General features: G+C 38.2%; 1 protein-coding gene across 2 annotated transcripts in view; it reads right to left on the minus strand.

Moving 5' to 3' along the window:
• The window catches only part of pip5kl1 (phosphatidylinositol-4-phosphate 5-kinase-like 1), a 35509-nt gene extending 17243 nt beyond the window's left edge, over window positions 1-18266 (minus strand). The window contains exons 1-8 of one of the 2 annotated variants that reach the window (XM_041811271.1): window positions 18057-18266; window positions 10731-10781; window positions 10493-10647; window positions 8217-8341; window positions 6196-6230; window positions 6062-6117; window positions 5862-5974; window positions 3807-3969 (exon numbers count right to left, since the gene is read on the minus strand). In XM_041811271.1, coding sequence (XP_041667205.1) covers window positions 3807-3969; window positions 5862-5974; window positions 6062-6117; window positions 6196-6230; window positions 8217-8341; window positions 10493-10647; window positions 10731-10781; window positions 18057-18239 — 881 coding nt within the window. In that variant the 5' untranslated portion in view covers window positions 18240-18266. Of the gene's footprint in view, window positions 1-3806; window positions 3970-5861; window positions 5975-6061; window positions 6231-8216; window positions 8342-10492; window positions 10648-10730; window positions 10782-18056 lie in introns of both variants that reach the window. The other variant, XM_041811270.1, reaches the window with a different exon arrangement.
• Between the last annotated feature and the right edge of the window lie 907 nt (window positions 18267-19173).

The following is a 19173-nucleotide window of genomic DNA, read 5'->3' on the forward strand; positions in this document are numbered from 1 at the left end:
AAGAGTAAACTCCATAGAGAACTGCATAACAGTAACCATGGCGACTGTAGACATGTCAGTACTCGACCTTTGTGGTTTTTGAAAAGAAAACAACTCACTTTGTTCTTCTTTTAACGAAGAAATGTCGTCAACTTCTGATCAAAGTGGCGCTTTAGCAGCATCCACGCTAATCTCTTCTGCCATAATTGCACTGGTCTCTTCTCGCTGCTTGCTTACATCACGGCTCCACCGTGCCCGAAAGCACTGATTGGTCCTGTCACTTTCTAACTGGGCCTAAACGCTCCAAACGGGAGCATTGAAGATGGATTCACCAGTCAGAAACATGGAAACAGGAGAATTCTTCTGCTTTGCACAGTTAGAGTTCACTATGATGGACCTAAACAACTCATGTGGAAGAGGATTAGAGGCCTGTCCGTGTCCAAAGCAGACTTGTTTTTAGCACTGATGGCTCAGATTTTCCATTCTAAACCAGTGGAGTCCAGCGTTCTGGGTGCTAAAAGCGCTCTGAGCGTCAGCAGTTTTTGTCGCCATGGTCAAAGCGGCCCCTTTAGAAATACCAATCAGACAGCACTTCACTTCTGATGAATAATGCTGTATTTAACATCAACCTGATTATAATTCCCTCCTTGTCACCTGTCACCTAGTTAGCGTGTTTGCTAAGTTAGCATGCCACCATGCACTCTCTCTGAAATCTGCCTCTCAAGTTTCCATTGCACTCGTAGCACATTCTGGACCAATATACATCCGCTGTGACAGATTTTCTACAAATGAAGTAATCTTCAGTGGAACTGTCCAGAAAGTAACCACAAACATGCTCCTGTTCTAATTTACTGCTACAGCTGTGGAGCATTACTGAGTGGTCGGAGGTGAATTCTTCTAACATCTTGGATCAGGATCATTTTCTGCACAATCACCAGTCATGTAAACATACTAGAAGGTTCACTGAATCCCAGAGGTTTTTATTCATGCCTTCAACGGATCTAGCCCTAAATCAAGAACAGAACAAGTTGAAAACAAATGTTTTCTCCCATGATTAAGTAGAGAGTTTCTTCTTTCATTAGAGCTATTTGGTGTTTCTACAGTCACAGTACAAATTATTCTCTGGGTCTTGAAAGATGACTCAAAATGGCCAAAATGCCACTTTCCATTTTATTAAAGGGCTGGCACTCAATGAGTTAACAGATCATCAGAAGCAGAGGTTGCTCCACAGTGCTGTGAAATTTCTGTCATGTCTTTTTACAATCCAACATTTAAAATTTTTTTTTAAAGGTTTATTTTGGGCATTTTTGTGCCTTTATTTGATAGAGGAGGATAGTGGATAGAGTCGGAAACAGGGGAGAGAGTGGGGACGAGACATGCGGTAAAGGGCCTCAGGTCGGATTCGAACCCGGCCGTCCGAGTACATGGGGCGCGCCTTAACCACTCGACCACCTGCGCCCCTCCAACATTTTAATTTTGATATAATTCAGGTGCATCTCCGATAATTGGAATATTAGCATATCGTTGAAAAGTTTTCAAAGGTTTCCTGAACCTTCATTCTCTCACTCTGGTTCAGTACACACAACCACAAACATGAGGAAGACTGCTGATTGGACACATGACACCCTACATGAGGAGGGTAAGCCACAGAAGGTCCCTGCTGTGTGGTGGGAAAGAGCGCATCAACTGGGAGGAGCTCAGCCCTCAGAGGATTGTCAAACAAAGCAGATTCAAGAACTTAGAGGAGCTTCACAAGGACTGGACTGAGACTGGAGTCAGCAGATCAAGATCCACCACACAGAGGGGTCCAGGAAATGGACTACAAATGTGATGTTCTCAGTGTGGAGCCAATCCTGAATCACAAATCACATCAGAGTCTCACCTGGACTAAGGAGAAAAAGATCTGGACCACTGTGGTCTCAGTGGTCCAAAGTCCTGTTTTCAGATTAAACTAAATTTTGAATTTGAGTCTGGAGGAGGACCAGAGAGGCCCAGAATCCTTCAGTTCCTCCAATCACCTTCTGAGAATTTTTTGAAAAGTCCCGCTCTTCTCGAACACTTTCTATGGGAGCTTTCCCAGATGACTGTGGGATATCTCTGTGCAGTAGGTATGTGGAACAGTCTATCACAGCGTTACTCAACCCTGCTCAACCAAAGAGGCAAACTGATGGAAAATGCCTTTGCAAGAGCCACATTCTGAGTGGTGAAAAGAGGCAAAAACGGGGTTAAAGTGGCAATAAAAAATGTTTAAGGTGGCAAAAATCAGCAAAAATCAGTCAAAAGGGGGCAAAGAAGGCATGAAATTGCAAGAAAACAGGTAAAAAGTGAGAAACATGGGGCAAAAAAGTGGCATAAACGGGCAGCAATTGGCAAAAATAAGTAAGGAAGTTCCCAAAATTGAGTTACAGGTGGCAAAAAAGTCAGAAAACAGCAAAAACTGGTCAAAAAATGAGTGTAAAAGTGACCTAAATGGGCAAAGAGGTAGGAAAAATGGACATAAAGCAGAAAAACATGGCAAAAATGGGGAATAGAGTGGCATTTCATGGCTAAAGGCAGCGTAAATGGGAGAAAAGTGGCAAAAATGAGGAAAACACGCAAAAAGCAGGATAAAAGAGTCAAAAACTGGGCAAAAAATGGCAAAAAGAAGTGACAAAAGTGGGCTTAAAGCAGTAAAAACGGATTAAAAATGGCAAAAAATAAAATAAAATCACAAATAAGTGCAATGGAAATATAAAGACAAAAGTTAAAAGTTGACAATTAAAGCGGACTGTAATAGTATGGGAAACAGGATCATCCTCTCCGGGGCAGAGCTCATTTAAAGTGACTGAGGTAGAGGGCTGCATTGGGAGTGGGATTCAGAGTTTTCCTTTATTTCAGGTTTTCTGAGGGAATAATGTTTCAAATTAAGACATAAAAGAGCCACAAAACATCACAAAAGAGACACGGAGAGACACGCTTGGTTTCAGGCTAGTCTGGTGTTCAAGTCTCTGAGTCATAGATAAACATCTAATCATCACCAAATTACCCACAGGTGTGAGCTTTGCTGCATGACTCTGCAGGAATGCGATCTTGATCGGAGAACTCTATAAGGCCTCCCTCTGTCATGGCGTTGTTGGTGATCTAAATACAGTGGCTAGGCCTGGGGCAAAACACGTGGAAGTGCACTTGGCGGTGGGCGTTTTAGCACCTGCATGTCAGTAGAGCAGGTTCTTTAGTGAATTAGGCACAAAAGAGGAGCTTGCAGTTAACGCTAACAGAGCAGCGTAAGAATTCTTAGTAGATCTACCCCTTCAGAGCAGGGGTCCTCAACCTTTTCAGCCCTAGACCCCCAAAATAAAGGTGCCAGAGACCGGGGACCCCCACTGTACCTGAAAGTGGCTGAACACAGCCATGAACATTCAGGAACAGTCATGTGGAAACAAGGACATCAGCAAAATCATGGTCCATTTTAAAGTTAAGCTGTGATATCCATATTTTTTATTTAACCTGAATAATAACAGCTGGTATCAAAGAAACAAATATTCTTTATTATTCGGTCTCTTGTTGCTGCTTGCTTACATCACGGCTTCGCCGCGCCTGAAAGTACTGCCCCTCATCGCTGATTGGTCCTGTCACTTTCTAACCGGGCCTAAACGGTTCAGACAGGAGCTTTGCAAGATGGATTCACCAGTGAGAAACACGAAAATGGGCGTATCCATCTGCTTTACAAGGTTACATCATGACTCCGTTATTTCAGTGCTTCACTCTCCTGATGGGAGGAGCTTATTTTTCTTTGTTTTTGACACTCAGAGATAAGAATGATGAAGTTACAATGAAAAGCCACTGACTTTTTCGTTCTCATGATGAGCGTGGCAAAGGAAAGGCTCTGGTGGCGTTCGTCTTGATGAAGAGGCTGATAGGCCAGAAGGAGGCTGTAGTCCAACACGTGGAGCCGCTGCAGGAACTGAGTGTCGATCTCCACCTGCCGCAGGAGCCACGGACGCTCACGGTCTGTAAACAAACACACCAACAGACAAACAACACCAAACAAATAAAAAATTACTTTGGTGAATGAAAATCAAAAGAAAACAAGAAGTGACACCCTGTGGGTACACAAATTTGGGGCAGAGCTGCTCAAAGAGTTGTCTAGGCCCCTGATAAACCATGAGAATGGCCCCTGATAAACCCAGAGAATGGCCCCTGATAAACCATGAGAATGGCCCCTGATAAACCCAGAGAATGGCCCCTGATAAACCCAGAGAATGGCCCCTGATACACCCAGAGAATGGCCCCTGATAAATCCAGAGAATGGCCCCTGATAAACCCAGAGAATGGCCCCTGATACACCCAGAGTTTGGCCCCTGATAAACCCAGAGAATGGCCCCTGATAAACCATGAGAATGGCCCCTGATAAACCCAGAGAATGGCCCCTGATAAACCCAGAGAATGGCCCCTGATAAACCCAGAGAATGGCCCCTGATACACCCAGAGAATGGCCCCTGATAAATCCAGAGTTTGGCCCCTGATAAACCCAGAGAATGGCCCCTGATAAACCATGAGAATGGCCCCTGATAAACCCAGAGAATGGCCCCTGATAAACCATGAGAATGGCCCCTGATAATCCCAGAGAATGGCCCCTGATAAACCCAGACAATGGCCCCTGATAAACCCAGACAATGGCCCCTGATAAACCCAGACAATGGCCCCTGATAAACCCAGAGAATGGCCCCTGATAAACCCAGACAATGGCCCCTGATAAACCCAGAGAATGGCCCCTGATAAACCATGAGAATGGCCCCTGATAAACCATGAGAATGGCCCCTGATAAACCATGAGAATGGCCCCTGATAAACCATGAGAATGGCCCCTGATAAACCATGAGAATGGCCCCTGATAAACCCAGAGAATGGCCCCTGATACACCCAGAGAATGGATCCTGATAAACCCAGAGTTTGGCCCCTGATAAACCCAGAGAATGGCCCCTGATAAACCCAGAGAATGGCCCCTGATAAACCCAGAGAATGGCCCCTGATAAACCATGAGAATTGCCCCTGATAAACCCAGAGAATGGCCCCTGATAAACCCAGAGAATGGCCCCAGATAAACCCAGAGAATGGCCCCTGATAAACCAGAGAATGGCCCCTGATAAACCCAGACAATGGCCCCTGATAAACCCAGACAATGGCCCCTGATAAACCCAGAGAATGGCCCCTGATAAACCCAGACAATGGCCCCTGATAAACCCAGACAATGGCCCCTGATAAACCCAGAGAATGGCCCCTGATAAACCCAGAGAATGGCCCCTGATAAACCCAGAGAATGGCCCCTGATAAACCAGAGAATGGCCCCTGATAAACCCAGACAATGGCCCCTGATAAACCCAGACAATGGCCCCTGATAAACCCAGAGAATGGCCCCTGATAAACCCAGACAATGGCCCCTGATAAACCCAGACAATGGCCCCTGATAAACCAGAGAATGGATCCTGATAAACCCAGAGAATTGACTCTTAATAAAATATGAGATAAAAAGTCAAAATGATGAATTGAGAAGGTTAAAATATGAAATGAAAATTCAGAATCATAAGTTTAAGTGATAATTGTGAGATTCAAAATTTAGAATATGAGTTGAAAGCGTAAATTAATTTCTTTTCCCATATTTCTGACTTTTTATTTAAATATTTGTTTATATTATTAAATATATTAAAAATTCTTTTTCAGAATTGTATGACTTAACAAGGATGTTTCAAATCAATAAGTTCATGGAGGTTAGGCTATTTAAGGTAAAGTTGACTTTTTTATCCTGCAGACCTTCTACTAACTGTCCTGTCCTGCCGTTTCTAGAATACTGATCGTCCTGTAGAGGGCGCAGTAATTCTCCATGCAAACGTCAGGTTTCCTCACCCAGAGTGATGAACTGGCCTTCAAAGTTCAGGTCTTTGAGGACTACGATGATCTGGCTTCCCTCTGGCGCCGGCTCCGTCCATCTGCTCACCTCACAGCCCTTTATGTCGTACCTGAGGATTCAGAACTCACATGGAACCCACAGGCTGGCTGTTTCAACGGGGATACATCTGAAAATGTTTGTATGAAACTGAGCTTACCGTGCATTGATTCTGTCGTCTGGATAAAACACACTCTGCATGACGATGAAGTATTTCTGCAGAGACAGAGATGGAAACGTGCTTTCTAAAGAAATAGAAATATGACTGAAAAGGTGATCAAATGTGGTCGGTACCTTCCGTCTGTGTGGGAGTTTAATCCTGTGAACACCTGAAAAATAAGAGAAGAATCATTTAGTCCAAAGCAACAGAAACCCTCACATTCTGTCAGCCTTTTAAATGTTTTTAAAGGGTATACAAGAAAAAAGCTACGGTGGCCCAAAGAGGCAAATATGGAGCCCCGGAAGGGACATGAGGAGAAAGGAAAAATGATGGGGATTTTTTTTTTTTTTTTTTTAGGAAACAGTTTGCGGGATCTCTCAAAAGTAGATTAAAATGATGTATCAGTGAATGGAATTTTCCTTCAAAATTGGCCTTACAGAAAAAGTTTTAACTGTAATTTTTTTACAATTTTTTATACATTAAATTAGTGTAAGAAGTATCCAGTAAGTCCAATATTATACAATGTAGTGACATTAAATTTACCTCACATATCAATCATGACCTCAACTTTATTCTACAAGACTTATTCTGGCGAAAAAGTTCTACTGTAATTTGTATGATTAATAATATAAGAGATATTGAAGCTTTATTATGTAATCCTGACATCATTGCGTGTGATGTTGATGACGTCATTTTAATCTACTTTTGCGAGATCTTGCAAATAAACTGGCTTTGCAAGAGATCTCGCAAACTGTTTCCAGAAAAAATTACCCATCAACATATCCAAAAATAAATAAATAAATAAAAACAATTTCATCATCATTTTATTTTTTCCCCCATGTCCCTTGCGGGGCTCCGTAGAAACATGTCACTGATACCCCTTTCCTACTGGCCGAAAAACCCATTTAAACCAGCTAACAATCGGCTTCTGTCGGCGGTGGAAAAGGTTCTAATCGGCTCTCAGACCCGGTCGACTGACCCTGCAATGGACACGGGTTTTTATCGGCTCACCTCCGATCGGCTCCAGTGGGAACGTCACACCCAGGTGAACGCGGGATGACTTTGGCGTAAAGTGCCTACGTTTATATTAATACAAGTAATGCATTTATATTGCGTTTATATTACTTGCCTGTTGTGATCTCATAGATCCTTTTTGTTGTTGTACAGAACCTTTATTCTGTCTGCTGTGCATTTAAGCCTGAGGAGGCAGGAGTCTAAAGGCAGAAGTTTCGCAGCACGGCAGCGCAGTTTAACGGCACATATAAACACAAAAAATGCTCTGGCTCACTCTTGTCATAATGAAGATATCCGCTGAAAGCTATTATTTTTCGTGAACATGTCAGGCTTCTACAGCCTTGGGTTTCTCATGGTTTATCTCATGAAGCGCAGCACTTCCTGGGTAAAAATGCAGCAGGAGAATGAGAGACTTTTCTAAAATGTTGTTTCTATTTCCCTTTATCATATGTCTGCTCCCTGGAAATGACTATATATTCTTTTATTAGTTTTCACCCTTCAATCTCATTCTGAAAACTGCCGTCTCCTCCGTCAGCTGTTAAGCCGGATGACAGCTGATGGAGGAGACAGGAGTTTGGTAGGCTGAAGTTTCTGTTTTAAATCATTAAAAAGATTGATGTGAAAAATTCAGATAGAAACACTGTTTAGAAAAGGTTCTCCTCAAATTTATTTGGCTGCGCTTATAAGTAGGAAGCGCTGCACTTTACTGGATAATCCACGAGAACTTCTCCAACATGATGACATCAGCTTGACGCACCAGAGGGAAAAAAACAGCCCTGCAGCCAGTCCGCTGGCAAACAGACCCGGCCATGATCACAGCCGACTGTTAGCGGGTTTACCCGCATTTAAAAACCCGCTTTCACACGTTAATCTGGGTGGGAAAGAGGTATGAGTGTTAGAAACTTTTTAAATGCAAAAAAAAAATTTAAAAAATCATGAAATGTGAGAATATTTCTCAAATTGTAATAAAATAAAAAACACAAAAACATTTCACTTAAGTATCAAAAACACAAACCAAAAAACCATATATTTAAGGAAATTGAGGTTTCGTATGGGATAGTTTTTCTGTAAACATGTCCTAAAACAGACACGTGTCTTATTTTTTGTGTTTTATTGTGTGTGTTTGTTTTTGCATGTTTACCTAGAAACCTGACCAGCAGTGAGTGAGGATACTTCCTCAGGTGCTCCAGGTAGATCTTCAGGTTGGCCAGGAGGAATTTGATTTCTCTTTTGTTCTGGGTCTTCAAAAAGAAGCGTTTGTCATTTCTAGAAGTTCAAAAGCAGAGAGTAAGAGAACCTCTGTCCTGTTAATGATGCTTTATTATTATCACATTATTAACACAGACTTTCTACCCCTGAAATCTATGGGAGTAGACTCTCAGTGGAGCCAGTTAGTAAATCAAACTAAAGTAAAGCCGGTCAGGAGTAGAAACTACTCCCATCAAACTGCTGCATCCACGCTAATCTCTTCTCTGACCACCATTGTTTACAGGCCTGCCACCACTTCAACTAAACCACACCTGTAGCTCCGCCTCTTTCCCTTCAAATGATCCTGATTGGTGCAGTCATTGTCTGACCAGGCAAGAGCATATCACTTTGAAGCATTTAGCCTAACGACAGAAATGGAATCTGGACTATTAGCTTTGCAAGGTCAGAATTGTTTTTCTGATCACTGAAAAGTTTAAGCGGGACGCTTCCTATAAAAGATTGAGGCAAAATTACCATCAACTGTCAAAAACTGTAATTTTTCCACTCTAACTGTACAGCCAGGGTCTCAGGTCAGTGTACTTTCTAGCAGATCCATTTCCTGGTTGAAACCAGACTGAAAAAACAAGAGAAACTCTTGTTATTCAGTTTGTTTCGTTTTTGACCAAAAATGGAAAAACAAAAGAAACAAGCTTTTATTCCGTTGTTCCATTCTTGACAGAAAATGAAAAAACAAGGCGTTTTTCGTTTTTTTTTTTTTCATTTTGGTCACAAAAACGGAAAATCAAATAACACCTTAAAAATAGGGTCCAATTTTTTATTTTTTTTCCATTCCATTATTTTGTTTTCTTCATTTAATGAAATTCTTGAGGAAAAGGTATTTGCTGAAATATATATGTATATATATATATATATATATATATATATACATATATATATGTATATATATATATATATACATATATATATATATATATACACATATATATATATATATAGAGAGAGAGAGAGAGAGAGAGAGAGAGGGAGAGAGAGTAACTTCTCATTTCTTAAACAACCATGTCGAAAGACACATCCTGTGGTCGTGGAAAAGATGTTAGTCTGTTTAAGAAGGGTCAAATCATTGGCTTGCAAAAAAGGCTTCAGTTTGGTAGGGAGCATAAAGACTGGACTCTGGAGGAACGGAAGAAGGTCATGTGGTCTGATGAGTCCAGATTGACCCTGTTCCAGAGTGATGGGTGCATCAGGGTAAGAAGAGAGGTAGGTGAAGTGATGCTCCCATCATGCCTAGTGCCTACTGTACAAGCCTGTGGGGGCGGGGCTATGATCTGGGGTTGCTGCAGTTGGTCAGGTCTAGGTTCAGCAACATTATGTGCCCAAAGAATGAGGTCAGCTGACTACCTGAATATACAGAATGACCAGGTTATTCCATCAATAGATTTTTTCTTCTCTTATGGCACGGGCATATTCCAAGACAATGTCAGGATTCATCAGGCTCAAATTGTGAAAGAGTGGTTCAGGGAGCATGAGACATCATTTTCACACATGGATTGGCCACCACAGAGTCCAGACCTTAACCCCATTGAGAATCTTTGGGATGTGCTGGAGAAGGCTTTGCGCAGTGGTCAGACTCTCCCATCATCAATACAAGATAATCAAAGCTACAGGCGGTCCAACGAAATATTAGTGTGTGACCTTTTTTTTGGTGGCGACTTTTTTTTTTGGCCAGGCAGTGTGTGTATATATATATATATATATATATATATATATATATATATATATATATTAGTATCAGTATCGGCACATATTTTTATCGGAATCTGATCGGAACTGAAAAAAAGTGGATCAGTGCATCCCTACTCTGGAACAGCACTGCGCTTATTGATGTCACTTCTCCCTCACCGGCCAGTCAAAATCAAGAAGGAGCGGGACTTCTGACCATAGCCAAAGAGAAACTGATCTGACTCGTCTTAGGTCCTGAACGCTGCCAACACAAAAAAAGCCAGCTATGGACATGTCACGTCCAGCGTCTGTAATAAATGCTCAGAGTTCTTCTTGTTCATTTACAGTGGGAACATTCTGAGAAGGTTTAATGGTACTAAAAACTGCCCAATCCTACATCTACCCCAACATAAAGGGTTTGAGTATTTAATACAACCACGTTTCTTGGTAAAACTAAGATAAAGTTGTCTATTTGTGCGAGAGACTCACGTCAGGAAGAAGTCGGCCTTGCTCTTGGAGTTGCTGATGAACTGGAGGTAGCAGTTTCCTGAGCAGAGCGACTGCTGGTACTCCTGCTCCGTCAGTCCTAATGAGCTGCGCAGGCTGGCAAACACGGGGCCTGCAAAGGTCTCCATGGTAAAGTCCTGGATAAACACAGATAACAACCATTTACTACATCTCAGTGAACATATCTGAATGCTGTCAGCTCAGAGACACTTCCTCCTACCTTATGAATTTGAGTGATCTGGAGATTGAAATCATCATCGGAGAGCTCAGCCTGCAGCGGGACAAAGACAAAACATGTCACTGATGTTGTCCCAGTATACAGACACTGGGGGGTGAATCCATGAAATGACAAAAGAGGTCTGCCCCAGCTACAGTAGGTGGTGATATGACTCCTCTCTGCTTTTACAACGCTTGTTTTCAATGATGCACATATGCTTCACTTTTCATAACAGTACCATGCACTCTCCCTCTGGCTTTTGGGGATGTCTAAAGACAGGCGAAAACTGTAAATATTGGCCTATATCAGTTGTATATATTGGCCTATATCAGAAGTGAATATAAGTCTATATCTGTTGTAAATATTTGCCTATATCAGCTGAAAATTTTGGCCATTATCAGTTGTTAATATTGGCCTATATCAGATGTAAATATTGGCCATTATCAGTTGTAAATATTTGTCCATATCAGTTGTAAATATTGGCCTTTAATATTCTTAAATATTGGTCTATATTAGTCATACATATTGGTCTATATCAGTTGTATATATTGGCCTATATCAGTAGTGAATATAAGTCTACATCAGTTGTAAATATTGGCCATTATCAGTTGTAAATATTGGCCTATATCAGCTGTAAATATTGGCCCATATTAGCTGTAAATATTGGGCTATATCAGTCGTAAATATTGGCCTATATCAGTTGTAAATATTGGTCTATATCACTTGTAAATATTGGCCATTATCAGCTGTAAATATTGGCCCATATTAGCTGTAAATATTGGGCTATATCAGTCGTAAATATTGGCCTATATCAGTTGTAAATATTGGTCTATGTCAGTCATTAATATTGGCCTATATCAGTTGTAAATATTGGCCTATATCAGTTGTAAATGTTGGTCTATATCAGTCATTAATATTGGCCTATATCAGTTGTAAATATTTGCCTATATCAGTTGTAAATATTGGCCCATATCAGCTGTAAATATTGGCCTTTCAGCTGTAAATATTGGCCTATATCAGTTGTAAATATTGGCCTATATCAGTTGTAAATATTGGTCTATATCAGTTTTAAATATTGGCCTATATCAGTTGTAAATATTGGTCTATATCAGTCGTTAATATTGGCCTATATCAGTTGTAAATATTGGCCTATATCAGTTGTAAATATTGGTCTATATCAGTTGTAAATATTGGTCTGTATCAGTAGTGAATATAAGTCTATATCAGTTGTAAATATATGTCTTCATCAGTTGTAAATATTGGCCATTATCAGTTGTAAATATTGGTCTATAACAGTCGTAAATATTGGTCTATATCACTTGTAAATATTGGCCTATATAAGTTGTTAATATTGGTCTATATCAGTTGTAAATATTGGTCTATATCAGCCATTAATATTGGCCTATATCAGTTGTATATATTGGTCTATATCAGTTGTAAATATTGGCCTATATCAGTTGTAGATATTGGTCTATATCAGCCATTAATATTGGCCTATATCAGTTGCATATATTGGTCTATATCAGTTGTAAATATTGGCCTGTATCAGTTGTAAATATTGGCCTATATCAGTTGTAAATATTGGTCTATATCAGTCGTAAATATTGGCCTATATCAGTTGTAAATATTGGCCTACATCAGTTGTAAATATTGGCCTATATCAGTTGTAAATATTAGCCTATATCAGTTGTAAATATTGGCCTATATCAGTTGTAAATGTTGGTCTATATCAGTCATTAATATTGGCCTATATCAGTTGTTAATATTGGCCTATATCAGTTGTAAATATTGGTCTATATCACTTGTAAATATTGGCCTATATCAGTTGTAAATATTGGTCTATATCAGTCGTTAATATTGGCCTATATCAGTTGTAAATATTGGCCTATATCAGTTGTAAATATTGGTCTGTATCAGTAGTGAATATAAGTCTATATCTGTTGTAAATATATGTCTACATCAGTTGTAAATATTGGCCATTATCAGTTGTAAATATTGGTCTATAACAGTTGTAAATATTGGCCTATATCAGTTGTAAATATTGGGCTATAACAGTCCTAAATATTGGCCTATATCAGTTGTAAATATTAGCCTATATCAGTTGTAAATATTGGCCTACATCAGTTGTAAATATTGGCCTATATCAGTTGTAAATGTTGGTCTATATCAGTCATTAATATTGGTCTATATCACTTGTAAATATTGGCCTATATCAGTTGTAAATATTGGTCTATATCAGTTGTAAATATTGGTCTATATCAGTTGTAAATATTGGTCTATATCAGTTGTAAATGTTGGTCTATATCAGTCATTAATATTGGTCTATATCACTTGTAAATATTGGCCTATATCAGTTGTAAATATTGGTCTATATCAGCCATTAATATTGGCCTATATCAGTTGTATATATTGGTCTATATCAGTTGTAAATATTGGCCTATATCAGTTGTAAATATTGGTCTAAATCAGTCGTAAATATTGGCCTATATCAGTTGTAAATATTGGCCTACATCAGTTATAAATATTGGCCTATATCAGTTGTAAATATTGGCCTATATCAGCTGTAAATATTGGCCCATATTAGCTGTAAATATTGGGCTATATCAGTCGTAAATATTGGCCTATATCAGTTGTAAATATTGGTCTATATCACTTGTAAATATTGGCCATTATCAGCTGTAAATATTGGCCCATATTAGCTGTAAATATTGGGCTATATCAGTCGTAAATATTGGCCTATATCAGTTGTAAATATTGGTCTATGTCAGTCATTAATATTGGCCTATATCAGTTGTAAATATTGGCCTATATCAGTTGTAAATGTTGGTCTATATCAGTCATTAATATTGGCCTATATCAGTTGTAAATATTTGCCTATATCAGTTGTAAATATTGGCCCATATCAGCTGTAAATATTGGCCTATATCAGTTGTAAATATTGGCCTATATCAGTTGTAAATATTGGTCTATATCAGTTTTAAATATTGGCCTATATCAGTTGTAAATATTGGTCTATATCAGTCGTTAATATTGGCCTATATCAGTTGTAAATATTGGCCTATATCAGTTGTAAATATTGGTCTATATCAGTTGTAAATATTGGTCTGTATCAGTAGTGAATATAAGTCTATATCAGTTGTAAATATATGTCTTCATCAGTTGTAAATATTGGCCATTATCAGTTGTAAATATTGGTCTATAACAGTCGTAAATATTGGTCTATATCACTTGTAAATATTGGCCTATATCAGTTGTTAATATTGGTCTATATCAGTTGTAAATATTGGTCTATATCAGCCATTAATATTGGCCTATATCAGTTGTATATATTGGTCTATATCAGTTGTATATATTGGTCTATATCAGTTGTAAATATTGGCCTATATCAGTTGTATATATTGGTCTATATCAGTTGTAGATATTGGTCTATATCAGCCATTAATATTGGCCTATATCAGTTGCATATATTGGTCTATATCAGTTGTAAATATTGGCCTGTATCAGTTGTAAATATTGGCCTATATCAGTTGTAAATATTGGTCTATATCAGTCGTAAATATTGGCCTATATCAGTTGTAAATATTGGCCTACATCAGTTGTAAATATTGGCCTATATCAGTTGTAAATATTAGCCTATATCAGTTGTAAATATTGGCCTACATCAGTTGTAAATATTGGCCTATATCAGTTGTAAATGTTGGTCTATATCAGTCATTAATATTGGCCTATAACAGTTGTTAATATTGGCCTATATCAGTTGTAAATATTGGTCTATATCAGTCGTTAATATTGGCCTATATCAGTTGTAAATATTGGTCTGTATCAGTAGTGAATATAAGTCTATATCTGTTGTAAATATATGTCTACATCAGTTGTAAATATTGGCCATTATCAGTTGTAAATATTGGTCTATAACAGTTGTAAATATTGGCCTATATCAGTTGTAAATATTGGGCTATAACAGTCCTAAATATTGGCCTATACCAGTTGTAAATATTAGCCTATATCAGTTGTAAATATTGGCCTACATCAGTTGTAAATATTGGCCTATATCAGTTGTAAATGTTGGTCTATATCAGTCATTAATATTGGTCTATATCACTTGTAAATATTGGCCTATATCAGTTGTAAATATTGGTCTATATCAGTTGTAAATATTGGTCTATATCGGCCATTAATATTGGCCTATATCAGTTGTATATATTGGTCTATATCAGTTGTAAATATTGGCCTATATCAGTTGTAAATATTGGTCTATATCAGTTGTAAATATTGGTCTATATCAGCCATTAATATTGGCCTATATCAGTTGTATATATTGGTCTATATCAGTTGTAAATATTGGCCTATATCAGTTGTAAATATTGGTCTAAATCAGTCGTAAATATTGGCCTATATCAGTTGTAAATATTGGCCTACATCAGTTATAAATATTGGCCTATATCAGTTGTAAATATTGGCCTATATCAGTCATTAATATTGGCCTATATCAGTTGTAAATATTGGCCTACATCAGTTATAAATATTGGCCTATATCAGTTGTAAATATTGGCCTACATCAGTTATAAATATTGGCCTATATCAGTCGGAAATATTGGTCTATATCAGTCGGAAATATTGGTCTATATCAGTTGTAAATATGCTATGAAAACTGCACCGTCTTCTCCACTGGCAGCAGTGTGAACTGACAGGCGTTTGAAACTTTGCAAAGCAGCCTGTCTGTAGCAGTTGTGTGTTTCACATCATCTAATCATAAATCATTAAATCAAGCTTTAGTCCAATTATAAGAACAGTAAGAGTTTGATTTCAGTTGGAAAAACCTGCTTAAATAGTAGTTTGACTTTTCCTAACTGCATGTAAATGCACTGACTGGACGATCTGTGTTAAAGGTGAGTCTGCTTATGCATGCATGTGTGTGTGGGCAGTTTTTGGGGCTCTGCAGTTAAACACAACAGACAGGACGGTCAGCCTGCTGAGTCAGCGTTCACTGTTTGGCCAGGATTAGACTGCAGCAGTATCCTTCACTGTGTTTTGTCCTGCTTGGTGACTTCATTCACCCTGCATTCCTTTCTGGGTTAAGGTGTTTTTCATGAGGGGATTCCTACTGTCCCCTCTGTACTGGAACACAAATAAACATTAGTAACACATCTTCTCCCTGTGTAAGTGTGCTTTCCCCTAAGAATCCCAATATCGGGTAACTGTCTGTATCTCCTTATCTGGGTTTGGTTTTAAAAAAACAGTACTGTATTGAGCAATCTTCCTTATTAACTTTGAAAAATATATTTCACGACTGAAGGAACAGTTACAACCAATGTATAGAATGTAAACATCAGTTTATATCAGCTGTGAATATCAGTCTACATCAGCTGTAAATATCAGTCTGCATCAGCTGTAAATATCAGTCCACATCAGCTGTAAATATCAGTCTACATCAGCTGTAAATATCAGTCTACATCAGCTGCAAATATCAGTCCACGTCAGCTGTAAATATCAGTCTACACTGGCTGCAAATATCAGTCCACATCAGCTGTAAATATCAGTCTATATCAGCTGTAAATATCAGTCCACATCAGCTGTAAATATCAGTCTATATTTGCTGTAAATATCAGTCTATATCAGCTGTAAATATCAGTCTATATCAGCTGTAAATATCAGTCTACATCAGCTGCAAATATCAATCCACATCAGCTGTAAATATCAGTCTATATCAGCTGTAAATATCAGTCTACATCAGCTGTAAATATCAGTCTATATCAGCTGTAAATATCAGTCTATATCAGCTGTAAATATCAGTCTACATCAGCTGTAAATATCAGTCTATATCAGCTGCAAATATCAGTCTATATCAGCTGTAAATATCAGTCTATATTAGCTGTAAATATCAGTCTATATTAGCTGTAAATATCAGTCTATATTAGCTGTAAATATCAGTCTATATTAGCTGTAAATATCAGTCTATATTAGCTGTAAATTAAGACTATATCAGCTGTAAATATCAGTCTATATCAGATGTAAATATCAGTCTATATCAGCTGCAAATATCAGTCTATATTAGCTGTAAATATCAGTCTATATTAGCTGTAAATATCAGTCTATATTAGCTGTAAATTAAGACTATATCAGCTGTAAATATCAGTCTATATTAGCTGTAAATTAAGACTATATCAGCTGTAAATATCAGTCTATATCAGCTGTAAATATCAGTCTATATCAGCTGCAAATATCAGTCCACATCAGCTGTAAATATCAGTCTATATTAGCTGTAAATATCAGTCTATATCAGCTGTAAATATCAGTCTATATCAGCTGTAAATATCAGTCTATATCAGCTGCAAATATCAGTCCACATCAGCTGTAAATATCAGTCTATATCAGCTGTAAATATCAGTCTATATCAGCTGTAAATATCAGTCTACATCAGCTGCAAATATCAATCCACATCAGCTGTAAATATCAGTCTATATCAGCTGTAAATATCAGTCTATATCAGCTGTAAATATCAGTCTATATCAGCTGTAAATATCAGTCTATATCAGCTGCAAATATCAGTCCACATCAGCTGTAAATATCAGTCTATATTAGCTGTAAATATCAGTCTATATCAGCTGTAAATATCAGTCTATATCAGCTGTAAATATCAGTCTACATCAGCTGCAAATATCAGTCCACATCAGCTGTAAATATCAGTCTATATTAGCTGTAAATATCAGTCTATATCAGCTGCAAATATCAGTCCACATCAGCTGTAAATATCAGTCTATATTAGCTGTAAATATCAGTCTATATCAGCTGTAAATATCAGTCTATATCAGCTGTAAATATCAGTCTTTATCAGCTGTAAATATCAGTCTACATCAGCTGCAAATATCAATCCACATCAGCTGTAAATATCAGTCTATATCAGCTGTAAATATCAGTCTACATCAGCTGCAAATATCAATCCACATCAGCTGTAAATATCAGTCTATATCAGCTGTAAATATCAGTCTATATCAGCTGCAAATATCAGTCTATATCAGCTGTAAATATCAGTCTATACCAGCTGTAAATATCAGTCTATATCAGCTGCAAATATCAGTCCACATCAGCTGTAAATATCAGTCTATATCAGCTGTAAATATCAGTCTACATCAGCTGTAAATATGAGATGAGTTGGGCTGTAAATATTGGCTTGTGTCAGTTTTAATTTTGGGCGTAATGCAACTTTTGATGTGTTCTTTCAATAAATAATGTCTTTTTAACTTTATCATCCTCTTGTTGAATAACAGGCATGACTCTCTCTGTAACACTGGCCTGTTCCTGGCTGTAACCCCTCTGACCCGTACTCACGGTGGGTGGGTTGTCGATGCTGATCTGCGTGGCTTTGGCCAGCCCATCCTTCATCATGCAGGTTAGGCCGTAAAACTCATGCTGTGGATCAATCTCAAATAATCCCAGAAGCTTCCACTGCTGCCTCAGACCCCCCCACCTCCTCCTCTTCACCGTCCTCCGATGGTGTGCTGCAGTCTCCATCTGTGACGGACAACAAACAGATTTAAAAACCGCGTTTGTCTGCTTCAGTCAGCGAGGCTGCAGAGAGGAACGAGCGAGCGAGTGAGCAGAGGCAACCGAGAACAGACACAGCTGACTGTCCGCAGAGTGTCTGACAGAGTCACTGTGGAGACTAACACAAAAGAGCAGCCAGACGAGCCATACTGATGTTAAAGGGATAGTCCAGTCGTTTTTAAAGCGAGGGCTTAATGAAGCATTGAAGCATATACCATTTGTCTGCATCACTTAAAAGTAGATTTATGAGAACACCATGCTCTAAACAGGGTCAATGAGGTCATAATTGTTTAATAGTTCATAAAATCAACCATTTAGATAGCAGGGATTATGCTATTAAAAAGAGTACTATCAGAACAATCAGATTACTTTTAAGTTGTAACAAGTAACTTTACTTATTCATTCTGCAACTCAGCTGTTAGTTGATCATTAAAGTTCAACTAACCTGAGGGCCTAACAGGGTCACCTTTTTAACCACAAACTCTCAACCTCATTTCGCCAGTAATGAAACATGACAAAAAAATTAGCACTGATGATAAACAATTTTGACATTTCAAAAGTTAAAAAGCTAAGTTTAAAGGCTCCCAATCTGAGAAAAGTACATTGATTAGTTAAAAAAAGTCAGAACATGAAATTGAAATTGAAAAGTAATGTTTTTTAAAGGCACATATATTCGAAAGAAAGTCAAAATAATGAGTTTAAAAGGTCAAAATATGAAATAAAATTTTTAATATTGAGTCTAAAAGGTCAAACTATGGGATTATGAAGTCAAAGTTTGGAGTTGAAATTATGAGATAAAACATAAACTTATTGGTTAAAAGACCAAAATATGAATTAAAAATGTAGAATTATGAATCTTAAAGCTCAAAATATTATATGAGAAGTCAAAATTATGAGTTGA

This window comes from Cheilinus undulatus, linkage group 17, assembly GCF_018320785.1.
Source record: "Cheilinus undulatus linkage group 17, ASM1832078v1, whole genome shotgun sequence".
Lineage (NCBI taxonomy): Eukaryota > Metazoa > Chordata > Actinopteri > Labriformes > Labridae > Cheilinus > Cheilinus undulatus.